Source organism: Crassostrea angulata, chromosome 10 (assembly GCF_025612915.1).
Source record: "Crassostrea angulata isolate pt1a10 chromosome 10, ASM2561291v2, whole genome shotgun sequence".
NCBI classification, from domain to species: Eukaryota; Metazoa; Mollusca; class Bivalvia; order Ostreida; family Ostreidae; genus Magallana; species Magallana angulata.
This window is the reverse complement of record NC_069120.1, coordinates 36,656,245-36,684,188: the sequence shown is the minus strand read 5'-3', so window position 1 is coordinate 36,684,188 and position 27,944 is coordinate 36,656,245. Positions and strand designations below refer to the sequence as shown.

The 27,944-nt window shown below is 32.6% G+C and overlaps 2 protein-coding genes across 3 annotated transcripts in view; both read left to right on the top strand.

Annotated features, from left to right (window-relative positions):
• The first annotated feature begins 14,545 nt into the window (after positions 1–14,545).
• LOC128168280 (N-lysine methyltransferase KMT5A-like) lies at positions 14,546–26,884 on the top strand. 2 transcript variants are annotated; one of them, XM_052834481.1, is made up of 9 exons: positions 14,546–15,284; positions 21,383–21,424; positions 21,628–21,724; positions 22,607–22,769; positions 23,295–23,490; positions 23,805–23,841; positions 24,665–24,714; positions 26,266–26,355; positions 26,801–26,884. In XM_052834481.1, the coding sequence occupies exons 1-8, from the start codon at positions 15,258–15,260 to the stop codon at positions 26,335–26,337; spliced, it is 684 nt and encodes a 227-aa protein (XP_052690441.1). In that variant the 5' UTR covers positions 14,546–15,257; the 3' UTR covers positions 26,338–26,355; positions 26,801–26,884. The 2 variants fall into 2 exon arrangements, with proteins under 2 accessions (XP_052690441.1, XP_052690440.1); XM_052834480.1 differs by lacking the exon at positions 14,546–15,284 and adding an exon at positions 19,804–20,095.
• The window catches only part of LOC128165956 (uncharacterized), a 10,751-nt gene continuing 9,612 nt past the window's right edge, over positions 26,806–27,944 (top strand). Inside the window, exons 1-2 of the mRNA XM_052830886.1 lie at positions 26,806–26,890; positions 27,396–27,485. Of these exons, the coding sequence (XP_052686846.1) occupies positions 26,806–26,890; positions 27,396–27,485 (175 nt within the window). The remainder of the gene's footprint in view (positions 26,891–27,395; positions 27,486–27,944) is intronic.

The window sequence follows — 27,944 nt, the reverse complement described above, 5'->3', positions numbered from 1 at the left end:
GAAGATAGGTGAATAAGGCGTGTAAAATGCCCATATGAGGAATGATTAGATACTGCAAAATTAAAATATCATTTAATCTGATAATTTTTTTTAAATGATCAGAACAGTGTATATTTAACGTAACATCGGTTTGTAACACTTTAATATTTTAAATACTTGTAATATGTTGATTTAAACTGGCGTATTCGTGTCAAAACCTCCAAATAGTGTCATTTTTATAACTTCAATGCCTTTTCTTTCATAGAGTGGGTCTGAGCTCCATATTTTTGTAATAGTCTAAATGCGGTTTAATGGAATTTAAACCGATTTTAATTAACAAAAATGTGGAGAGATGACTCACTCTACTTTAAAAATGTCATTTTGTAGCCAAACTATTGAACGTATTAGAAACATAATACAGGTCCGTAAATTCGTGGCCAACGTCTCATATAGCATTTAAACAACGCACTTTGTTGTGAATGAAATGGCTCAGTGGTTAGAGCACTAGACATTAGGTAAATTTATAGAATTGTGGGTTTTAGGTTGTAGGTTCGGTATCACCAAATTATATTTTTTTTTTAAATATTTTAAACTGAATAAAGCTAGAAATTACCTTTTGTAAACTTGTATTACAACATATCAAATATATTTAATTGAAATAAAATGTTAAATTTGAAATTGTATTTTACGACTAAACCAAATGGGCAGCTGCGCCATCTTATTCCCCCATCTTCATTGATATTTTTAAAATTTTCAAATGGGAAGGGAGCTTATAATTTTGAAATGTTATCTGGACCTTCAATCCTCTAAATACATGCCTTCAAAGTTGAGAAATAATGAAAAAAAAAGATTTATATATGATAACTCCTTTTCTTGGGTATAAATTTTTATGGGTTTTTTTTTAATCTTTGCCTTTCTAATATTTTTCATCCTTGTTTAAGTACATTCCAAAATATTCAAATGAATAACTGTTAGTCAATATAAATTATTATTCCAGTTTTTGTAAAATACATACATGTACAGGTAAATGAAATTATCATGATATATAGCACAACAGTTACTGCTTTTTTATCCCGAGAAAGTCAGCAAACCTTGATTTTTAAAAATTTGAAAGAATAAGAAGATAAATTTGTATTTAACACAATGCATTCACATATGTCCTGGAATACCAATCTCGAGGATAAAGTATGATAAAAGTTTTTTAATCTTACCCATTAAAATTCATCTAGAGAATTTTTTTTTTTGCCCTCAAAATGGGCAAAAATAAAGAATGGTGTAAAATTATCTCAGTTCTTATACAAAATTTTACTGTATAGTTATTCTAAAAGAAAGTTAAAGTTTGTTGCCACATGACAGTGACAGAATTACAGATTGAATATTCAAAACCAATACATGTATATGTCTCGGGTGCATAAAAAATATTCTTTGTATTTATAAAAACCAACCTTCTTCGCTGCGACTAGTATTGTCAGTGTCCATGTCGAACGGTACGCCACCACCACGTGCTATATTTATTCATTACAGTCTTATCAAATGATAATTAAGTCAAAACAAATAAGTCATAACAATCTTCTTCCAGGGCTCATAACAATTAAGAAGTAAGTCATTGTCCTCCCAGGGCTTCCGTACGGAAGCCCTGGGAGGACATTGACTTACTTTTTAATTGTTATGAGCCCTGGAAGGACATATTGACTTACTTCATAAGTTACGACTTATTCATTATGACTTAATTGTTATTATTTCATTAGACTGTTTTAAATTTCAAGCTAAGATCATGTAAAACGTGCTCAAAGAGTTTTACGGATTAAAAGGGGAACAAAAAATAAAAGCCTTAATTATTACAGTTGTTTGCAACCTCTTTTTCGATTCCATTCAAATGACTGGTGTTAAACATTTTATGTACTTAGTAAAAGTACGTCAAACCAAAGAAAAGAGGCGTGGTAAGTTCTTAAGAAGCTTGGGATTCATTGGTGGATTAATTTATTTAAAGATATTAAGGATTCTAGAATGTTCAACTTGGACAATCCAGTTGTGAAAGAGTGTCTGTTACTTTGCTTCATGCACACCTTTCACACTGATTTGGATAGAATATCAATTCACAGGAATTCTTATAAAATTCGTCCACAGAGAGGATATGCTGAACTGCCTTCTGATAAACCAGATGTCTTGTATATTTTGCCTGAACTGACAGACAGACAAACACCTTAAAACACCTGTGAATGCTGTAGATGTTAACGTTTGTACTACATGTACATGTAATTTGTATGGAAAGAAGAAAGCAACTTGTAGTGAAGAGTTCAAAGAACTTGTGAACTTAATAAAATTTTACCCGGTGTTCAAATCCCAGTTCATTCCTATGAATCTTCGGAATTATTCATTGAATATACATGTATATTGAACGACGTTCTAAAAGACTACGTATTAACAAATCACAAAAGATTAGTACAAATATTTGGTTCGTATGTGTAGAACCTTTTCAATGGCATTGTTTCTAAAATATTTTCTGTTTCATTACTTGTTCAAGGGCATTTCAGATCATTAATTTTGTTACTGCTGCAAATATACAGGGCATAAAACTAAATTATCCGTGTTATTCCTTTCCGCACATGTTTAGATAGCATAAATCCTAATAATTTAGCAATCATTACTCCCTTTTCTCGACACTACCAATAACATTAATGTATCCTATGCCTCCCTCATAACATAAAGTCAATCAAATCAAAATTGTGGTACAAATGTAGGACTTGAGCTACATGTATGATTATACTTCTTGTTTCTTGCATGTACTTATTTCTTACTTGTTGTTATTTAATACTTGTTATCGAACGGTACGCCACCACCACGTGCTATATTTATTCATTACAGTCTTATCAAATGATAATTAAATCAAAACAAATAAGTCATAACAATCTTCTTCCAGGGCTCATAACAATTAAGAAGTAAGTCATTGTCCTCCCAGGGCTTCCGTACTTGAGGTAGAAATAAGTTTTTTTTTGTTGCTTCAAACAATATATTGGGAAGGGGTCCAAGTAATGGAGTTAAACTGATCAATGATTCAAATTTATGAAAATACATTACAAAAATGTTCTCTGAAGTTTGTGGAGGTAACATTATTTTATAAAAATGCTGTAGCAATCAATTAGGGTGGTATGGGACACCTGTTGATATTAACGTGGATAAAAGTACATTGTAATCAACATAATTTTCAAAGAAGATATGTACAGTTTCTTTCATTATACAAATGTATCCCCTAAATTTCAAAAGCTGTTTAAATCTCATGAAAATAAACATATATTTTCGTAAATACATGCGTACGTAAAGTACTAATTAAGTTATTCACTTTAACACTATTTTAAAAAGAAAATAATGACTTCAACGTTATGTCATATTTCTTTACCATAAGATATACAGTAGTCAAACATGAAAAAAGAAGCACATTTTCTCATGCTTTTTTCAAAGAGGAAAATATGTCCGCAGCCGTCGCCTACAGCAAAATTATAACAAAGTACATGTTATATTACATGATAAGGTTATAATGTAAGTTTTGCCGATTTTTCCTCTTCAAACTCATCTAAAAATCTTGACAAACAAATAAAAATAAAAATCCCTGGGTAATGGGGGCAGTTGCGTATTATACCTTTGACTTCGATTTCAGAGTTAATTTTCTTCCTTTAACTTCAATTTGAATTTTACATGCTTCCAAGAAAGAAGGGGGCACTCCATGGCAATTCACTTTTTTATATGTAAATTTAAGAAAAATGTTAACTTTGCTGCGAGTAAAAAAAGGGGGGGGGGGCAGCCCTGTTACAGCGCACTTTTAAAAATTAGGCACTTCGATTTTTTTTTTCAAAAAGTGTATGTATACAGCAAGTTTACCTCTTATCTGGTACTTTGGGCTTTGCCAGAAACAAAAATGATTTATAAATATACTGATTTCTGAGATCAATGCATAAGATATTTCAACTGGATTCAATTCCATGTGCTTATAAACAAACATGTTGTAACAAAAAAAAGAATACGTTAGTTATGTTTATCAAAAACATTATGATCTTTTAGAACATCAACGCGAAAGAAGACATACACCGGTGTACTTTAATGCTTATTTTTTAGTTTACAATAATTTGTAATAGTTGTCAATGTAACTTCTTCTTTTTTTATCATGCAGTGATTTAATTGATTAAATTGAAAAGAATGTTTATGTCGAAACACTTCCAGATTCTGTTTCACATGTACACCAGGGGAGAAATCATTGTTTGGCCAGCTCGTTTTTTCAATATCACCGTACTAGATTTACAACAAAGCGTATTTCTTTTTACGTTCTTCTTCGTTTTCTTCAAGTTGCTGAACATCAAATGTTTTGGAAGGAAAGATGAGGGGTAGGAGACCTTATCTGTAATCCGTTAAATGATGTACTAATAAATGACCTGTTTCATGGGTAAATACACACCCCAACCCCGTTTTTATAAAGACGGAAATTGAGAATTGCAAGTATTAACAAATCATCATTCTATCAGCAAAGAAAGTCAGAGCCAGAACTTGCGATTTAAACATATTTTTTTTTAAGTGCGTTAAGTGTCTCGATGATAATAAAAAAAGAAGATATACCTTCATAACGGACTTTAAAAAAAAATTTTCAAGTGCGTTAACTTGGTCCCTCTAACAATTTGAAAAAAAAAATTCAAAGTGCGTTGATTTGGTCCAAAATTTAACGCACCTTGAAAAAAAATTTCAAAGTGCGTTTTTTTTTCAAACTGAAGTGCGTTCCCACACAGCCGCCCCCCCCCCCCCCAATGTTACGATTATTAAAGATCTTTTTAGAACACCAAAATTCTCAATATATGATCGGATTAAAGGCCAGTGCCGAGGTATACTTAAACAAGAAAATGTATGCTTTCTCATGCTGCACAACCTCACCGCAGCTCCGTTTTTGCTGTCTGATAAATGAACTCAACACTTGTGCATGATGAAATATGTCATTTATTAAAAATGACGAAAGTAAAGAAAAATATAAACAACATAGTAGGGGATCATACCCAAAACTGTTCACACAAAATGTTAAATAACTTATCAATATGCTGATCCCCTTAAATTACAGAAAAACAATATTTTGTTCAAAATTATATACAATATATACAAAACCAGCAAAAAGATGGCACCTCAAAAATAAAATATGCAGAATAAAGATATTTTGTACATATATGCAACTTTCAAATATTGGAGTGGTGAAACGGGGATGGTGGTGGATGTATCAAAACATTACTCGTGCTAACACTCTCAGAGATGAAGACAGAATGACCCTACTCTCACTGGTCAGATACTGACCGCATCAAACAACGTGACCATATCGTTTAATTTGATTGGCTATTAAATTTAATTTAGGGGAAATTACACACATGGAATTTTTAACAATTACATAATAGGTCACTGGGAGGTTTTTAGACTAGGAATTTGGGCTAAAAATAGACATGGACAGTGACCACTGCAGGGAAATTACATAATATGGCCAACGACCTCTACAAGGCCTGGGAAAGAAATGCAACATATCTAATCAACCATAAACATGAAAAATACAATAAATAAGCAAATACAATTATAGCATTCAACACATAAATACAATTATTAACATAATTGTTGTTGCTTTCTTTAGTGATTCATGCAGTATATAATGGTGGCGATATTGCCACGGAAATAATACTTATAATGCAATCGGTCCAAACGTCGCACCGTTTACATATTTGAAATTTATTAAAACCCTAAAAAAATCCCTTTGCCCTTAGCTCCAAATAAAAATCCGCATTGTGTCCGCATTTAATTAAGATGCATAATACCCCATCGGTTGTAGATAAATTGTCAATAAGGCCGGTGAGAAATATCTGGAGAAAAAATAAAAATCTTTTTATACAGGATCTATTTAACTACATTGTCCAGTTGTTTTGATATTTTGTATATGTTTTGGTTTTTTTTTTGTGGGTTTTTTTTTGGGGGGGGGGGGGGGTGGGGGGGTTGTATTGACTAGGTTAATGAATCTTAATGAATATTTTGCCAGAAAAGTTTAAACTTGTGGGCAAGCGTCCTCTAGGAACGTAGATTCAAGTTTGTTCAAATCATGATCCCCTGTGGTAGGGTCTGGCTACAATGGGAGATGGAACTTTTACATGGATATATATATAGAGAGAGAGAAAGTCTTTTAAAATCTTCTTCTTGAAATCTTTTTCACAACAAAGGGAGTTTGATATTTAACATAAATATATTTGAATAAAAGTCGAAAGACTTTTTTTTACTTTAAGGCAAGATTTTCTGTATTACGGTGGTCCGATCCTCAGCCTCAAAGTATTTTTTTTCATCATGCAAGTGTTAGATCTATTTATCTTTACAAAACAAAATAAAGTAAAAAGAAATATTTTGATGGCATCCATGCATGCACGAAGTTATTGAAATTTTGGCCACGATGGATTAATGGAATAGAAATTTGAGTTCCGATTAAATTAACGGTAGTACAAGGAACGGTTGTACTGGTGCATCGGTGATTCGAAGCCCTTTATCTTTATGTAGTAGCTCTCCTTGGAAAGACTAAGCCGAACAGTTCTTTGAATAGTTGTGTGTAATATGAACGCTACAAGACTAATTGAATTTGTTTATAATAGACAGTTAAAAAATTCTAGATGAATTAGAGTTATCGAACATTGCTTAGGATTGGACATCGTTAAATTGTCGAGATATTTTGAATTTGATACTTTGAATTTGTAATGCTGATTTGATCAGGGTTATGGCTATTATTGCTCAGGTATGCGATGTGGACCCAGTGGCCTCTTGTTCAGCATGAACTTTTCTTACTGAAAAGTTTCTTAAATGGAGTCTTGTTTGTATTACCTATCTCAAAGCCCAAACGGAAAAACACACCGTGTGTGATTGAGGGATATGATTTACTTCCTGTCTCTTTGCCTCACTTTGATATAGAACAAGCTTATATTTTAAAAAGATTGGTGAGCTAGCGCTGTAGCCATCATAAAACACAGAAGCAGATTTATAAAACGGTGTACTGAAATTGTGCTGGAGTGGGGTCTCAATTTAGAAATTGTGAATCTAGAGTGGGCTTCACATCGGCAATGGCATAGCTAATTGACTGTGCTTTAATTATTATGTATCTACTGTGAAAATTTTCAAGATCCATTGGTACTGTTTTGTAGCAATCGTATCTTCTCGGGCCTTTCCGGTGTAATGAAGAATAATGACCCCCGTAGAATAATGACCGGGGGTCATTTTTTGACGTAGAAAAATGACCCCCCGGTCATTATTCTACGCAGAAAAATGACCCCCCGGTCATTATTCTACGTAGAAAAATGACCCCTTTGCCTGAAGAATAAGTGTCATTTTCATAAAAATGAGCACATTCCACATGAAGAAAAGTGACCCCTGTAGAATAATGACCCCCTTGTAGATTCAAGTTTTTCAGTATATTTTTTTTATTTTTTGTGAAATAGTCTTTACACTATTGTAATTTTTACTGCTGAAGTTTACAAAAGTAGCAGAAATTATAATTCATATTCAAATAAACTTAAATTGAAAGAAGGGGTATATCTTAGAAAATAAAAATCCTTCCGTTATAACAAGATATTGACGCACTGCATCGGGGTATGGTTGTCATCTTAACAATTACATTTACATATATCTATGGTGTTCCGATAGGGTCACTTCGACCTTAGGGCGAATATGCGAAGTTGCAAAGGCGATAGTGCGAAGGCGAAAGAGCAAAAGTGCGTAGATGCGACGACGAAGTGCGAAGATGTGATGCCTAAAGTGCAAAGGCGAAGGAGCGATACTTCTATCACTCCTTCCTTCCCAACTTTGCACTCTGGCCTTCGTATCTTCGCACTTTCGCCTTTTTTGATTGCATTCAGCAAGTCTCGGTCGATTACATAGAATTTAATACAGGCACCGTACTCGCCAAGGTTTAAATTTCCGATTAATCCATGCTATTATTGGTACGCATGCGCTAGGCCATCGCGCTTACTATGAATGTTATAAATATTTTAATGTGTACATGTAACATATATGTTTACCAGTGCTGGCTATGCCTAATCATTATCTACTCCACACAAAATTTAATGTCCGCCATAATGTGTACATATACACTTCCAGACTCCTGTCACTTACCAGCCGTCTCTTTACCGTGGACCAAACCAGTAACAATGTAATTTCATTATGCGACACTCCTTGCTCATGCATGGATCTAGAGGGGGATGCCCCCCCCCCCCGGAAAATTCAATATTTATAATTTCACGCAGTAAAAGGGGAGAGGGAGTCCGGACCCCATCCCCCGGGATAATTTTATTTTATTAATTCTATAAAGATTAACTTTCCAAAATATGCCTCGGAACCCTTTAAACGATGGAGAGCTCCGCAATTATATAACATAGGTAATCACAGATTACAAAGCTCACCAAGACGAGGCATCACCTTTATGAGGCATCGCCTTTATGAGACCACCTTTATCATATTATATGAAAACCATCCTTCATGATCTTGGATATTCATGGATTCTGTTTTGAAACAATATCGTATATCATGATCATCTGTTAAAAAATTGTATGTTAATCATATGTTCATATGTTAATCAATACAATAATATAAAATTAAAATTGCATCCTATCATAATTACAATATATATCATATAATACCATAAACTACCGTAAAATATTGTGAGATATGATATTGTAACGTATGATATGACATTGTATTGTGTTATACATTATTGTATTTGATCAAACAATACAATATCATAAAACATAATACAATATAGTATTATATGAAACAATATCAAACTGCAATAATACATCATAACATTGAAACATAAGATATAATATTGTATAATTAAGCATTGAATCATTATTGTTTGAAAGATGTGGTCTCATAACTGCAACGGTGTGTGCATACAAATTGTATAAAGCGCGCTAGCGCGTTATGAAAATTTGTTTGCACTCATTGTTGCAGTTATGAGACCACATCTTTCAAAAAATAATGATTCAATGCTTATATTTACGTTTTTTAAACATGTATTTCCTTCCCGCAAATATGATTTTTTTTAAAGGCTCTGTCTTATTCAACAAGTAATGCGAAATTAACAGAATGGTCACTAGAACAGACACAATATGCTGACAAAAATAGTACGCAGCGTTTTAAATTCTAATAACACAATTTTATTTTTCTTTCTGTAATTTAATGAATTTACTCTTGGTATACTAAGAAATTAATGAATTGAATTCATTTAACTGTCAAAATATATTTACATCAATGAGATATTTATCAGCGTAAGTATAATATCAGGTCGTTATCCGGTTTGAAGTCGCGAGAAGAGTCAGTTCTTGTTCTTCGAGAAATACTGAAGAAATACTGAATGTATTCATACGCCCCAAATTTGGTGATTAAGTCCTCTGTGTTGTGTGTAAATATCACTAAAATTAATCAATGCAATTTAATAGAGGGAAAGAAAGTGAATGTAAACATTATAGTTTGATATTGTATTGTATGATACTGTATCATATTTGATACATAATATGATATTGTATTGTATGATACAATATAATTTGATAAACATTGTATCATATCAAATGAAACAATATCATGGGATAAAGTAAAATATTATATAATACAGTCATACTATACACATTGTATCATATGATACAATAATATATATTAAAATCTTATAAAACACAATTTCATGTGATATGATAATATATCATATACACCAATATTTACATTCACTTTCTTTCCCCCTATTAAATTGCATTGATCGATTTGAGTGATATTTACGTATAACACAGAAGACCCAATCACCAAATCTGGTGCGTATGAATACATTCAGTCTTCCTTCAGAACATGACTGACTCTCCTCCCGACTTCAAACCAGATCACGCCCTGATATTATACTTGGGCTGATTAATATTTCATGGATGTAAATATCTTTTTAAGATTTATATGAATTCAATTGATTAATTTCTTAGGATACCAAAAATAGATTCATCAAATTACAGAATTAAAAATAAAATTGTATTATTAGAATTTAAAACGCTGTGCACTATTTTTGACAGCATAATTCGGCTGTTCCAAAGGCTCTTCAGTTAATTGCGCATTACACGTTGAATAAGCCCGAGATTTTAAAAAATAAATCATATTTGCGGAAAGAGAAAAAATGTTAAAAAAAATGTAAATAGAAGCATTGAATCATTATTTTTTGAAAGATGTGGTCTCATAACTGCAACGGTGTGTGCAAACAAATTTTCATAACGCGCTAGCGCGCGTTATTCAATTTGTATGCACGCACCGTTGCAGTTATGAGACCACATCTTTCAAAAAATAATGATTCAATGCTTAAATATCATATTATACAATATCGTATGATACGATATTTTATAATATTACAATATCATAGGGATCATGTTTCATCATTTGAGTGATGTAGGAGATTTCTTAAGCATCCTAGATAATGGAGATCAGGCTCTGCATCTGAAGCAACCTCTGCGTTTCATTTATAATATGGTTAAATCAACTATGCAAGCTATCTTTCTAGCTATAAAACATGTGACCTGTTCCAAAAAAGTAAACCTCATCAAGAATCATAAACCTATGGCTCTGATTCAGCATTTAAGCCTGTCCGGTGCATCAGTATCATAAGACCATATCAATGCAAGATTGGTGAAGTACGGACCAGTAATAACTAAGATATCGTCATCAGAGGGCACCTGTGTCAAAAACTTTAACTAGCTCTTAAAATCTTAACCTCCTCCAGCATCCGAAACCTGTGGCTCAGATTCAGCATTTAAGCCTGTCAGGTGCATCACTATAATAAGACGCACCATCCATACAAGTTTAATGAAGTTAGGACCAGTAGTAACTAAGATATTATCATTAGAGGGCACCTGCAACAAAAACCTTTACCTCCTCCTTCATCCGAAACCTATAGCTCAGATTCAGCACTCAAGCCTGTCTGGTGTATCATTATCATAAGACACACCATCCATGCAAGTTTGGTGAACTACGGACCAGCAGTAACTTAGATTTTGCTATTTAAGGCACCTGCAACAAAAACTTTAGCCTGCTCCAAAAACCTTAACCTCCTCCAGCATCTGAAAGTTAGAAACCAGATTCAGTAGGTCCAGATGCATCCTCCATGTATCTTTGGTGAAGAGAGGACAAGTAACAGATTAGATACAGGAGCTGCAACTAAAACTTTAACCAGCTCCGGACGCCGACGCCGGGGGTATAGCATATGCTCCCATTGACTTCATCTCGGTGAGCTAAAAGGCGAAAGCGCGAAGATTCGAAGGTGAGAGTGCGAAGTTGCAAAGGCGAAGAAGCGGTAGTAGTATCACTTCTTCGCCTTCGCAACTTAGCACTTTCGTCTTCGCGCTTCGCTGTCGCAACTTCTATATTCTTCATATTGTTCATGAATTATACTTGCATTGATGATTTCCGCAATACAAACTGCTGGATATACAAGTGCATCACTCAGAATTAATGATGAAACCAAAATTATGAAAAGTTTACTCCACTGTTAGGCATTATAACCAAGCTGAAGTTAGAGCCATTACGCCAGTAGAGGTTAACGGCCAATAAGGAAAACCGTCAAAGTACTGAGAGTACTCGTGTAGAAAATATATTTTACTTCATCCTCAGCATACCTTAGAAAGTTTAGTTAATATCACGATGATTAATGCTTCAATAGTTTGTATGAGCATTGGTAACGTTTGATACAGTAAAGATCGGGTGATCAAAATCAAGCAGGATATAAACCCCTAACATGGGTCCTAACCTATTATCAACGCTTTTAGAAACAATCTTTTCTTATTATAATCGATCAGTGTTTATTATCTATTAAGATTTACTATAGTCAGGTACTCTTCACAAATTTGCTCTAAAAGAATAAAGTCTATCCATGATCACAAATACAACATTACAACAAATGATGTTCATGTATTACGTAGAAAAAAACAAAACTAACGCAGAATGCTTTCTTTTTAAAAAAATCACTTTCCCCAAGAAATGTAAATAAGAAGTATTCATATTTCTACGTTACCTGCCCCCTTAGTCTTTTTCCATAAAGATATATACATGTATCATTCTTCGATTGACAATTCATTCACCAATGAATATTGCTTATATTATTACAACAATTATTCTTTCATGATAATTGTTCGTTAATTATCTCACAATGTCCTCATTGTGTATGAATTTTTTTTTTATATGCATCATTTCCCGCCGTTTGTCGACGAGAGAAGTAACGTAACTGTTAACAATCAATTTGTGGCAATGTAAGAGTGTTTTGCGTGTGCTTGCTACGGATAGGAAAAACTATATACAGCGATTTATTTACAAGATCGATGTTTATAACTTCAAAATCAGTTGAACAGAGTGAAAAATAAAGTAACTTCAAAGTCATATCTTGGATACGGGGTAACCAATTTCTATTCATGTTTACGGGGGGGGGGGGTCATTTTTCTTCATGTTTAACATGAAGTAAAATAACCCCTGGGTCTTTTTCCTTCAGAAATATCCAATTATTCTTCAGCTAGGGGGGTCATTATTCTAAGTCGAAAAATGACCCCCGGTCATTATTCCACGGGGGTCATTATACTTCATTACACCGGCAAGCTCGGAAAACATCACCCGAGGTTGTTTTCCGAGCTTGAAGGAATAAAGCTTGCTATTTATTGCCTGACGTCTACTTGTTATAATATTTAAAATAACTTTGCATTATACGACCTAAGCTACTGTTACTTTTTGAAATTTACAATAGAACACAAAACTTCTTGTGAAGATTATAAAAGAAAATCAAATGGTACAGTTTATCTACAGTAGTACAGTATTCCCAGAATCCCTTACTATGAAGTCGAGCATGCGTATTCCAGGGAAAAAGTATAACGTAGTTGCTAGCGCTCGAAAGCGCTAGCAATTATTTATTTTGAAAAAATGGGCTTTCAGTGGGACGAAACTATCTATTTCTTGCACCAAAACAGGTTTAAAATGCATTGACTCTTGTTTCAAATGAAATATACATAGATTGCGTAGACTTAGCACGAAAGGAAGACGAATCTTGATGCTTTAAAAGAGCCATGGCTGATTGGTCAGTAATGAAATAGACAGGCCTATGTCTCATTGCTGTTTGATACAACAACACAAAGTCCAACTTCCTGTTAAAAATATCCTACGTTTTTCCGAAATACGTTGCAGTCTTTATTGATCAACAGTTCACTAGATCAGTTTCAAAAGGTAATAAAAACTGAAAATGCATACAAAATATAGACGAAAATATTTTATTAATCATTTAATCTGTATTAAGATAACACAATCCCTTTGGTTTGGTAACAATAACAAATATCACTCAATAACTGATATATCACCAGTGCTATATCAGCCAATAAACATCACAGAACAAACACTGCACCTTATTTAGACAAAAGGTACTGCTACGTTTTATGTACTGTTAGCAAACAATGGAATTTTTTTTACAAAGAAGATGGGGGAATAAGATGGCGCAAATGCCCATTCGGTTTAGTAGTGAAATACAATTTTAAATTTATTTTTCCCCAATTAAATATATTCAAATGTATTATAATACACTTTGCAAAAGCAAAATTTCTAACTGTAGTCAGTTTTTAATAATTGTATTTAACAAAAAATAAAAAAAAACTATTGGCGGAAATTTTGGTGGTATCGAACCCGTAACATAAAAACCCTAGATATATACGGTTAGCTTATGCCAGGTACTCTAACCACTGAGCCATTTCAGACACAACAAAGGCGGCTTTTTAAATATTATGTGTGACTAAGGTCACGAATTACCGGACTTGTATTATTTTTTCAATACGTTCAGTTGTTGGGATACAAAATGATATTTTTAATGTATAGTGGGTCATCTCTCCACGTTTTTGTTGATTGAAATCGGTTTGTTTTCCATTAGACCTTAATTAGACTTTGAGAAAAATATGAAGCACAGACCCACTCTATAAAAGAAAATGCCTTGAAGTTCTAAAAAATGACAATATTTGCAGGTTTTGATACGTATACGCCCGTTTGAGTCAACATATTCCAAGTATTGAACATACCTACAGGTTACAAATCAAGGATTCGTTAAATATATATTGTTTTAAATGATTTAAAAAACCCCCATCAGATTTGTTGATACTTTAATTTTTTAGTAGCCTGTCCGACCGCGTATGGGCATTTTACGCGCCTTATCCACCCATCTTCTTCAAACAAATGTAATAAAAACGTGTTCAGTTGTAAACTGTTGTTGTACAAATAACGTGATTCAGTATTTGTAGCATTATGCAGAGATGACATTTTACAATTAATGTTAATATTCCATTGAAGAAGTCTTCAAGATTCCAATTTCCCGAGAGCAAGTTTTTTTGCCGAGGAGAAGCCGAGGGAAATAGGCTGTTTCAGATAATCAGCGAAATATATCGAACTAATCTTAACTAGTGATAAATAAATAATAAAAGTTATAATAATACAATTTGTTTTATCTATGGACACACACACACACACACACACCCCGTGTGTTTGTAATCACATGAAAGCCACTACATGAGTATGAACACACACGTTTTATCCCACTACATTTTTTCTTCCCACTACATGCACTCGCGTAGTGGGAAGTAAGTTCATTCGGAAACGTTAATTCTCATCGTCCTTGATTCAGAAAATAAAAATCGTACTATGTTTGGGTTTCCGGTGTGTAAGTGAATTTTTTAACACACCTCGTGCAATCCAGAAGAGTAGTTCACACACTTTACTCTATTTGGGTTAAAAAGCGCGCATGCGCGATTAGAACTTCCTGTTGCTTAAAGATGGCGTCAACTGAACTGCACTCAGCATGCTCAGTAAGTTTATTTTTTACGATAGTAAGGAAATAATTACTTTTTTAAAGAGAGATCTAAAAGAAGACTAAGAAAAGATTAGTCATAACGATTAGAACTGATGAGAGAATCAATGATTACATTAATTGAAAGATTAATTCATTGAGGGGATAGTTTTTGTTTAAGAACGTTTGCTTTTTTATATATAAAATCCAAGATTAGCAATTATTGTAATGAGTGTTATAACTTAGTAGTATCAATATTTTGCAAATATATTTCAAGAAAAACCAGTGATACGTCTTAGACAAGGACACAAGTTAATTGTATTTTTAAAACAGACAAAATCATTGATATATAAAATATATTTCAGTGGGTTTTTTATTAGTTTGAGGCTTGGTAGAATATAGATGCAGATAAACCATGTCCTATTCACGGGGAAAGCGTGCAGTAAGTGTTTTCAATTATTTGTTAATTGTTCTGAATTATATTTTTATCATAACCGCAATTTTATCAACCACGGTTAAAAAAATTGGAAAGAAAAATAGGTTGACCAAAATTCTTGTTTGGTTCAAGAGCCTCTGGAAATTTCAAATTAATAATGTTGACATTGTAAATTTACCATTTAATAGAACTCCCTATGCCCCTTCATGGATCTGCACATACACATTATATGACAGTAAACAAAAGAAATGTGCATATCCATTTACCATAGTAAAAATTCTTTTTATTCAAGGGATCCTTGTTGAATGATAAGTTATCCATGCCTATGCAATACAATCATGAAAGAAATTTACACAATAGCCAACCCTTCAAGAGAAAATTAATATTAGACACAGTAAAACTTAGTGATGCCATTTACTCCTCTCATCACTTGTAAATATGTGAGCGCATTTCAAACCTATACTAAATTTACCTTATGAAGATTGGGATACAAATTGAATGGGTAAATTTGTGAATAAAAGACATTTTGAGTTTAGCTTTAAGCATATTTTTATTGACAAATTTATTATATGTATGCAGATTTATAATTACAAATATTCTGAAACAATATGCATGCACCAGCACCATTATTTCATGAAATGCTTTTTAATCAATTTGTATTTTATTCTTTACCATACAGCTACAAATGTTCAAAAGAAATATGCTATCAATTTCATGAAACATAAATAAGCAAATTTTCATTGTTCTAATGAGCATTATCAATAAGAATGATCAATGATTATATATAATCATATAGAAATATAGAACTGTTGTAGTGGGCTGTGCGAATTAAAATTGGTACAAAAAATGACCAAACTGATTGGTTGTTATAATCGCAGTATATTACCTTCGTATATAAATATATTCCACTCAGTTCTGCGCATAAGTAAAAGTCATAAGAATTTTTTAATTGTAGTTCAGATGTGTATCTAAGATCAAAGGTAAAAGGAATTGCACATGAACTATGGCAAAAATCATCAACCAACATCCCAATGCATAATAGGCAGTACATGTATGTGGCTGGTCACTGGTATTACAATGCATTTTTGTTCTCAGTTTTGTTATGAATTTGCATAAAGACCAGTGTCATTGGCAGTTCCCTTATTGAGACTTTGGAAGAGAATATTTCTTAAGAAAGGAAAGTTATGGTCATCATACATGCATCTCTCTCTCTCTCTCTATCGATCTATCCATGAAATGCTTCAACTGTTCCTCTAACAATTTTCCCCCAGGAACTCTATCTTGTTCTGAATGCATCCATCATCCAGCCATTATCAAATTGTGAGTTGTAGGATTGATATATCAAGAATAAAATTTGCTTGTTTGATATTTCAAGTAAACAACAACCAAATCACAAAAAAAATTATTCCAGTCAAATCAACATTCTGTACCTTGTGATTTACTTCAGTGCTACAACCTGAATAATTAATGCATCACATTTCAAATAATCATGAATTATTTTGCAAGCAATCATTTATCCCATTGCAAATTTAGCTGCATTACTGTATAACTTTTGTGAAATGTATGATGAATACTGTAATATACTTGAAATTTATTGCACACAACACAAACTTCACTTCTTTTAGTTTTAAAGGGAAATATCAAACAAGTGACACTCATTTTAATATTATAAACAACACATGTCTGTAGTAAAAAAAAGATTTATTTAATTTATTCCATAGAAAAAATCATAAATATATTTTTAGCAAACTACATTTGGTAACATGTAATTTACTTAATAAAAAACTAGTATTATAATCTATTTTAGTTTAAAATCTACATTTATATTCTCACCATTTTTATTATGTATAATTATAGTTTAAATTTTGAGAATTGACATGAACACATTTCTTTATGTCCAGCCACCAAAAAATTAGTACTATTGTCACCTTACTTTGTAAAACTGTGGTCCTTATTAATCCATGTTAATATTTATTTTTTAAATAATTTTAATATAACTACAGGGTAACCCATACATTCTGTACAGATCAACCATATTTGTTTACTTTGTCACATCTTAACTGCAATGGCCCAATGCAGTATAATGAAAAGATGTAGCAGGAGCATCAAAATGTATAGTGAAAAAACATTCACCAAAGGTTATATATACCCCCGGTATACAGTATTTATACATGTCGTTTACCAATATATACCACTGTATACAATATACATGTACATATTTACAAACAAACCAGTGACACTCATATCAATGTTATGAAAAGAAAATTGCATGCATGGTTTTAAATTGTAATCCTGGTTGAATTTTAAAAACTTTTAAGTGTTGGTAGGGAAAATTAAGAATATAACAGCCTTTTTAATTGGGAAGGGCTTATGAGTTTTTTATCTTGGTCCATCCAGGAGTCCCTCAAGGTTTGTTCTGGGTACATTGCTTTGGGTCCTAGTAATAGATCTGAAGGGGAAAAAGCTAAATTCAACCTTGGGTTTGTTTAAGGTTTACTTTCTGTTACATTGTCTAGTTGCTACAGTAACAATACATATAATCTTGATTATTAATACATTTACCCCTTTACTATAAATCCAGCAGGTCAATTTTTACTACAAGTCAACAGGTATACAAAGTCTTACATGCATTACACTTAACTTCACAACTGACCAAAATAAAAATATTCTTATGTCTAAAAGTTAACATGTGAGTCTACATTAATAAACTGTCCCATTTCCTAATAGCTGCATGGTTTAAGATGAATTTACTTGGTCATATTTATTTCATATGCATGCATAATTATGATCTTACCATGCGCGGATCCAGATATTTTTTCAACTTGATGCATTTTGATGATAAGTTTACAATGTGAAATTAATTTGTTTGAATTTTCATTGGGGGTGCCCCCCCCCCCCCTGAACGACCCTCCAGCTTTATACCCGCGCATCAAATACATCGGACCATATATTGTTCGATATTACACCAGATGGCGGTCTGAACTATACGGGGAAGAAGAAGAAGAAGAAGGACCAGTCACATTCGGTATTTCAAAGCTCTGGCCTGAGAATGATCTTAGGGTAATATTCACTTAATATTCACTTGAAAGTGAAAGTAGACCGTATTGCTGGTAGGCTTATTATACATGAGCAGCACTGTGAGCACATAGTGACATGTATATTGGATGTTTTGCTTTATCATGACGAAACCTGTAAGTTGTAGTGTCGTTAAAATTACCATAATCATGAACAATGGAAGTAACTTTTTAAAAAATATTTCGAAAATGTGTCGGGGCCCGGATTAGAGTCGATCATTACATATGCACATGTTCATGATCATGATGTTGTACGATGAATACTTATACGTGTGTCTGTATCTGTATCTTGCCATCTCAAACTGTGAACGCACATCAAAGTAGAAAGAACAAAAGTAAGTCGTAACCGCCGCTCTTGAAATACTAGTTGGAAGCCTTCGATTGACATACAGGTAATTCTCGATGGCTCGAACTTTGAGAATTGACATGAACACATTTCTTTATGTCCAGCCACCAAAAAATTAGTACTATTGTCACCTTACTTTGTAAAACTGTGGTCCTTATTAATCCATGTTAATATTTATTTTTTAAATAATTTTAATATAACTACAGGGTAACCCATACATTCTGTACAGATCAACCATATTTGTTTACTTTGTCACATCTTAACTGCAATGGCCCAATGCAGTATAATGAAAAGATGTAGCAGGAGCATCAAAATGTATAGTGAAAAAACATTCACCAAAGGTTATATATACCCCCGGTATACAGTATTTATACATGTCGTTTACCAATATATACCACTGTATACAATATACATGTACATATTTACAAACAAACCAGTGACACTCATATCAATGTTATGAAAAGAAAATTGCATGCATGGTTTTAAATTGTAATCCTGGTTGAATTTTAAAAACTTTTAAGTGTTGGTAGGGAAAATTAAGAATATAACAGCCTTTTTAATTGGGAAGGGCTTATGAGTTTTTTATCTTGGTCCATCCAGGAGTCCCTCAAGGTTTGTTCTGGGTACATTGCTTTGGGTCCTAGTAATAGATCTGAAGGGGAAAAAGCTAAATTCAACCTTGGGTTTGTTTAAGGTTTACTTTCTGTTACATTGTCTAGTTGCTACAGTAACAATACATATAATCTTGATTATTAATACATTTACCCCTTTACTATAAATCCAGCAGGTCAATTTTTACTACAAGTCAACAGGTATACAAAGTCTTACATGCATTACACTTAACTTCACAACTGACCAAAATAAAAATATTCTTATGTCTAAAAGTTAACATGTGAGTCTACATTAATAAACTGTCCCATTTCCTAATAGCTGCATGGTTTAAGATGAATTTACTTGGTCATATTTATTTCATATGCATGCATAATTATGATCTTACCATGCGCGGATCCAGATATTTTTTCAACTTGATGCATTTTGATGATAAGTTTACAATGTGAAATTAATTTGTTTGAATTTTCATTGGGGGTGCCCCCCCCCCCCCCCCTGAACGACCCTCCAGCTTTATACCCGCGCATCAAATACATCGGACCATATATTGTTCGATATTACACCAGATGGCGGTCTGAACTATACGGGGAAGAAGAAGAAGAAGAAGGACCAGTCACATTCGGTATTTCAAAGCTCTGGCCTGAGAATGATCTTAGGGTAATATTCACTTAATATTCACTTGAAAGTGAAAGTAGACCGTATTGCTGGTAGGCTTATTATACATGAGCAGCACTGTGAGCACATAGTGACATGTATATTGGATGTTTTGCTTTATCATGACGAAACCTGTAAGTTGTAGTGTCGTTAAAATTACCATAATCATGAACAATGGAAGTAACTTTTTAAAAAATATTTCGAAAATGTGTCGGGGCCCGGATTAGAGTCGATCATTACATATGCACATGTTCATGATCATGATGTTGTACGATGAATACTTATACGTGTGTCTGTATCTGTATCTTGCCATCTCAAACTGTGAACGCACATCAAAGTAGAAAGAACAAAAGTAAGTCGTAACCGCCGCTCTTGAAATACTAGTTGGAAGCCTTCGATTGACATACAGGTAATTCTCGATGGCTCGAACTTTGATCGCTCGAAGTTCTTGATTGCTCGAAGTGAGTCCAGGGTCCCAATTTTTTCCCCTATATAACTAAGCAAATTTACTCTTGATTCTCGAACTCTTGATTTCTCGAAACCCTTGTTCCCTCGAAGTCAAACTGCAGTCCCGTAAAGGCCGTTATTCATAATCTATATTTTTTTACTCTCAATACCTCGAAGTCGCCTTGTATCTTCAAGCGCCATACCTAATTTACACTTACTTGGTCATTTAAATGGCTCAAGGCGTTAGAAGCGGGACCCGTGTCACGGTTTGTTTATTCAGGCGACACTTGTCCTGCAAGGTGATATTTGTTTGGTGATTGACCATACCGATACTTACATGTAGTCTATAATTAACACGAACTGTTTTACGATAATTTGGAGACGCAATGAAAATGAAAAATTGATTGAGAAGAAACAATAATATTGAGCCATGGTCAAATTTTTGAATTATAAAACTGTAAAAATTATGCATATCAGCATCGTTGTCATTATAATGATTATTGCTAAACAAGTTCTTACAGCTGGTGAAGGACCCTTACGGTGGGAACAATGCGTGATACTCAGTTATCACATTTATGACATGTCGATCGCCTCGCAGTACAGTAGTTCTGAGCAATCCGGTCTTAATATGATGCATAAAATAAATAATAAATAAATTATGAATTTAATTTTTTCAATAGTTGTTTGTATTTAGTTTTAAAAACATCCAGTTCTGTATATTTTACTGAAAAGAAAAGGTACATGTTAAAGCACGTGCGTAAGGTTATCACTAAATCAATGGCTTAATCATAACATCCGGTAAGACTAATTTTAAAACCTGTCGGTCAACCCGGAAAATTAAAACCAAACAAGGGATTTAAAATGAATTTCTCCCATGTGATCTATGGATGTGTCAATTACTGTATTATGTAAGTACAGTTTTTCCATTTTTCTTTTTTTTGTACGTGTACATGTACTGTAAAAATGTATTTCAGGTGCAGATAAGCTTGAATAAAGAAGCAGTAAACCCAATGAAGGTAGATTACAAGTATTGAACAAAATGAGTTTTCAATACAGTATGACTTGACATATCATGTTGAAATACAACAAGTTCTTAAACAAGACCATTTGAATTACAGATAAAGATTTTATAAAGAGCATCCATTTACATATATAATACTGATATGATACATCCAATATGTACATATAATTATACTGTATTTATGATTTTTTTAAAAAGGCAAAGAGAATAAGGCCAGATGAGGATGCTAAATTTTGGTGTCAAGTAGGTTTAGACAAGGATGGATTTGAAAAACGATTCATTAATAACACTATAGGTATTAATTGTTACCTTTATACTTACAGGGTTCGACATTAACTTTATAACCCAATTGCCTTATTGGTCGAAGGCGAAAGTAGTTTTTAAGTAGGACTAATAAAACCTGGCTGTGTCTTGTCAGTTCTATTGGAATGATAAAATGTTCTGCTTAAAAACTTGGTATAATTTACAATTACCGGTATCTACATTTTACTGGAAAACCCTGAGGGCATTTTAGCTATTTAGCATAATGGCCAGTCAATTCAAACCTTATTTACATCATCTGATTTAATGATTAAAAATTTTAATAACCAATAAGTGATCTTCATTTGATTTAACACATTGCTGCAATAGAGATATGGAAGCTTTAGAAATATGATAGAGTTTGATCAAACTTGACAAAATTTATAGGAATCTTGAACAAAATATCAAGACTGGTTATCATGTATTTTCATAAATCACAACCATTTTAAAATTGTGAATTAATTTGACTTTAATATTTATATTTATTTATTTTTAAGTTTTAAACAAGATTTTATTTCAAAAAGAAAAGGATCGGACAGCAGGCATTGCCTATTTTATCCATGAATTCGTGCAGATCGGATATTTTAGTGATTGTTCTTATTATATCTGATACCGTCTTGACATTTATTTTTGGCAAAATTATAAAATTGCCTGCAGACTAGTAAAACTGAACCAACACTTGTCAGCTAGAATAAAGTACAGAGAATTTGTGTCGAGCCCTGTCTTATAATTGTACATACATAAATGTCATCATGTATTTCTGAACATGTTTAAAGTAATATTATATTTCTATTAATAATTATTCTGTGTACAAATGACAAATGTATAACTTTGCATGCTAATTATTCCAATTATTAATTTGACTTTAATTTTACAGGATTCGGTGTATTTACAACAGCTTTTTTTCAAAAGGGGGCCTTTCTTTTAGAGTATGTTGGCAATCGAATAAGTGAAAAAGAGGCAGAAATTCGAGAGAGAAAACGCAGGAAGAAAAAACACAGTTATAACATGTTTCATTTCAAATGGAATAGGAAACATGTGTGAGTTTTTGTTTTGATATCGGTATACTTTCTTCTCTTTTTCTCCTATTCTTTCTCACAGAATCAGAATTATTACAGTAAATATTTAATAAATGATATTTTAGATTACATTTTTAAATATTTTCAGTGATATGTAATGATATCTGCTTTAATTAGTTTTGGTTTTAATAATAGCATTTTTTGTAATATATCCTGTATTTAACATCAACTTAGATTTTTTTTCAGGTCTCTAAATAATATGTTATATAATATTCATCTTGCTTGTAACTAGTTTGTTGACGTACAACATTACTCTTTCATGAGAGAGAGAGAGAGAGAGAGAGAGAGAGAGAGAGAGAGAGAGAGAGAGAGAGAGAGAGAGTGAGAGTGGGGGGGGGGGGGCAGTCTTTTGATCCATTTCCACTCGGAAAACTAGATAGTTTTGGGAGTTTTACTAGTAAATAAATGTAAGATTAACTAAGGAGTTTCATAGAATTTTACATGTATGCTGGGGCATATTATTTTAGAATTGTTTCAATTTTGTAGTGTTGATGCTACAGATGTACCAGAAAGAATGTGCCGTTATGTCAATGATGACAAGAAGGCAAATGCAACAATGAAATTGAAAGTTTTCAATAATTATCCAAGGCTATGTTTGTTTGCTCTACAAGATATACATATTGGAGAAGAAATACGTTATGATTATGGTGATGAGAATGTTCCTTGGAGGCAACACTTTCATGTAATTCTTTGAAAAGATCACTTAATTAAACAATGTGTGCTTTAATGTTTGAAAATGAATTTTATTAAAATATTTTCACAAATGAGAAGCATTTATATAAGTTGAGTGTGTATTACTGAAAACTTTAACTATAAATAATAGGCATACTACATTATGATATATTAAATTTGGAGATTCTGATGGTACATGTACTGTACATGTAAAACACTTCTAGAGCACTTAAAAAGTTAAATGATCAATTTCAATGGCATGCTGCTATTTTATTTTAAAGATATTGTTTTGCATTTAATGTAATTTTTGAAATATGTTTCTAGAAAACTAAGATGGAGATGAAGACAACTGAAGTTACAGGTGAGGCAGTTTATAATTATGACTGATAATTTATCAATGTGTGAAAAGGTTGAATCTGTTTTTATTTTAGGAGTAAGGAATCATTCTTTGAGTATTATAAGGTGATAATTTTGGTTGGGGGATGGTCAAATCCAATAAAGCCCAAAGGGCTTTGTGATAAATTTGACCACACTCTGACCGAAATTATCACCTCATAATATTCATAGAACGATTCCTTAATACTTATATGTATAATTAATATTCCCAATTTGTACAGTTTAAAACAACACATCAAAACCACTGTTTTTTCATGTAGCACATGCTGTGTATTACTTCACGACACAGCCAATACTATTTTCGATTAGGCTATATGGCACACGCATTTTGTATCACTCGTCTGTAATGAAGTTATTGGGCTATAGGCTTCAAAGTTAATTAGTAATGTTATTATAGACAAAGACAGTTGAAAATGTAAATACATGTGTTGGTATACAAAATTAAAGGTATCAAGATACAAAGGTGTCTGATGAAATTCACTGTGACTGCCAGGTTCTGAAAAGAAAGGATATGAGTTCCATGTGAGATGTGAAACAAATCTTGTGTGAATAAATATGTAACATGTAGATGTGTTACATTGAAGAATCCGCACTACATATAGGACAAAATATATTATAAGTACCAAGAACAGAACAACTTATTGTCAAAATGGATGAAATAATTTTGAATGGATATACTGTTAGCATTCAGTAAATAATATCAACTCCAGGTTAACATGTTCTGTTAGGTTTATTTTCGAATTCGAACAATAATTTTAATTTTTAATAACTGTATATTTTTTTAAAAGATGATGATGACCCCTTTGATCTCAAAAAGCCAAGGTTTTCAGAGAAAAAGGTATGGAACAGTATGCTTTGTTTACTGTGTATTACCCCCAGTATGTATTGAGTGCAATAGGTGTCCTGTACTAATATCAAAATATTCTAATTGCTACATAATGCATTTGACACTGTTAAAAATGTGATCAGAAAAATAGTTATTTTTTTCTTATAAAGCATTAAAAAATGTGTACAATGACAATCACAGGGCTGGCTTTAAAGATTTCTTTGTTATTTTCATTGAAAACACATTGAACATGCTGAACCATAACTCCTTATTTGAAATTAACATGGCATTGTATCTTTATAGCATGGTAAATCAGAAGGATGGTCAAGTAGATCATTTTCATTTGGAATTCAGAGAGTTACTTGCAAACTTGAGTGATACAGTCAATGTTGCTTTATATCTCTTAGATTTCAGATGCATACGTAAAGTAGTATGATGAACTTTGTTCAGATTAAATTACATAATTGAAACTCTTTGATTAAACATTGTACACTCAGGTATGTGTTCTTTAAATGCTTATTTATTGACCCAATTACTGTTTTCTTGTAAGTTTTAACATATTTTAGACAATTTCATTGTTTTTCATTTCAAATTATATTTATTCTTAAATGATTTCAATATTCAAAGGTCACTTTATTTATACTAAAGTCATTATTTTTTATATATTTTTTTCCTTCAATTGTAGGTTTTACTCAAATATATTTATATTATTATTTTTATTATTATTTATTTTTTGGAAGGGGGGGGGGGGGAATGAGTAACAAAGAATTTTGATGTCAGATCTGATTAATTTTTCTCTGAACCTTAGGTATGGTGTAATATCAGATTGAATAGTTATAACTGTGCAAGCTAGTTTTCTTTTTACATGTAGTCATTCATTGAACATTATTTCTTGTTATGACATTTCATTTGTGATCAAATGATATTTTAAGCTACAAAATTTATTTAAGGTCAGACGACACGTTCCTCAAAAATCTTTTTTGTATCTCCTCGTAATAAAGAGTTCCAATAAAAAATATTAATTTTATAATTACTTAAAAAATGATCAAAATTTAATTGGATTTGTTTATATGTCTAGATGGCCGAGTGGTTACAACCGTGGCTGCTCACTGCCAAAAGCGTATAGGTTTTAGAGGTCGTGAGTTCAAAGCCCCGCCCCGGCGGAGATATTGTTCTAATATAGTGAATTTCGCTGTGCTGTGATGTATTTATTTTTATATCAGCAATTCAAGTGCATTTTCAAGAAGATTTTATAGGATATGCATACTCTAGTATTTTGCAGAATTGCCTGGTAAGGTACCCTAATTTTTTGCAAGAAAGCTTGTCAAAGTAGTAGTAAACCATTAACAAATTCCTGGAAAAAGTTATCTAAGATTGAGGAACGTGTCGTCTGACCTTAACATTTTGAAACAGTTCAGTTCGTTGATTTTTTTCATTTTATTTTTATACCTTAAATTTAATTTGCATGTTATTTGGATTACGAATACACCTGTAATTTTCATTACTGATTTAGAAGAAAATCTTCATTTAAATATTTGTTTTACTTTTAATGTTTACTTTCAGGAACAATGCCAAAGCAAGGCCAAAGTCAGTTGCATGCGGGAAATGATAGACTTAGTGATGATGATGACATAGATGAGGATGCTCTTTCTGGTGAGAATAAATATTGATTATAATTTACATGTATTTACTCAACACCATCTCAAATCTAAATTCTCTCTCTTGCTCTCTCTCTCTCTCTCTCTCTCTCTCTCTCTCTCTTTCTCTTTCTCTCGCTTAGTGTTGCACACATGTAGTGACATTCAGGTTAAGTGTCATCATCAATTTAAACTTACACAGTAGTATTGATTTATCTTTCTCTCTCAGTCTCTCTCAGTCTCTCTCAGTCTCTCTCTCTCTCTCTCTCTCTCTCTCTCTCTCTCTCTCTCTCAATCATATCAGTTTTGCACACATGTAGTGACATTAAGGTTGAAAGTGTTTAAAAAATGAGTTAAACCTCTACCTCTACCTTTCTCTCTGTTGCTATATCCCTCATTTTCCAGCAGATTTTTGAGAAAATGTCTGTAAATATGTTATAAATGTTTGTATTTACACTTAGGAACAATGTTAAAGCAAGGCAAAGGTCGATTGCATGCTGGAAATGATAGACTTAGTGATGATGATGACATAGATGAGGATGCTCTTTCTGGTGAGGAAAATATTAATTATAATTTACATGTATTTACTCAACACCATCTCAAATCTCAATCTCTCTCTCTCTCTCTCATCTATATAAGTGTTACATACATGTAGTGAATTCAGGTTGAAAGTGTATAAATAATGAATATTGATTTATCTTTCTCTCTCATTATGTCTCCATTTTTTTCATTACTCGCTCTCTCTCAGTGTTTAAAACATGTAGTGACATTCAGGTTAAGTGTCATCGTTAAATAAAATTTAAGAGAACTGAAGTTTTTGTTCTCTTTCTCTCTGTCTTTCTCTCTGTTCTCTCACTCTTAATGATATCAGTTGATGCATAGTTAAAGGTTAATTTTGTTTTATTTATCAAACATCATCAAAAATATTTTTGAAATTTCTCTTCCTTTCTCTACCTCTACCTTTCTCTCTGTTGCTATATCCCTCATTTTGTAGCTGATTTTTGAGAATATGTCCATTCCAGTAAATATGTTATAAATGTTTGTGTTTACTTTTAGGAACAATGCCAAAGCAAGGCAAAGGTCGATTGCATGCTGGAAATGATAGACTTAGTGATTATGATGACATAGATGAGGATGCTCTTTCTGGTGAGGATAAATATTGATTATAATTTACATGTATTTACTCAAAACTCTCTCTCTCTCTCTCTCTCTCTCTCTCTCTCTCTCTCTCTCTCTCTCTCTCTCTGTCTCTCTCTCTCTCTCTCTCTCTCTCTCTCTCTCTCTCTCTCTCTCTCTCTCATATCAGTTTTGCACACATGTAGTGACATTCAGGTTGAAAGTGTTTAAAGATTGAGTTAAACTAAAGAACATTGATTTTTATTTTCTCTTTCCCCGTTTCTCACTCTATTCAATGTTCTCCCTCTCCCTCCGTCTCTATCTATCTATCTATCTATCTATCTATCTATCTATCTATCTATCTATCTATCTATCTATCTATCTTTTTATCTATCTATCTATTATATATATATATACACTTCTGCACACATGTAGTGACATACAGGTTTAGTGTCATCATCAAGTTAAACCTAAGAGAACTGAATTTTT

Excerpts from the sequence above, each read along its gene's own strand:
- LOC128168280 (XM_052834481.1), top strand. The coding sequence starts at position 15,258 with ATGTCCTATTCACGGGGAAAGCGTGCA. Across the intron at positions 21,725-22,606 it reads ATTCATTAATAACACTATAG|GATTCGGTGTATTTACAACA; the intron begins GTATTAATTGTT and ends TTAATTTTACAG. Across the intron at positions 24,715-26,265 it reads CAAGGTTTTCAGAGAAAAAG|GAACAATGCCAAAGCAAGGC; the intron begins GTATGGAACAGT and ends GTTTACTTTCAG.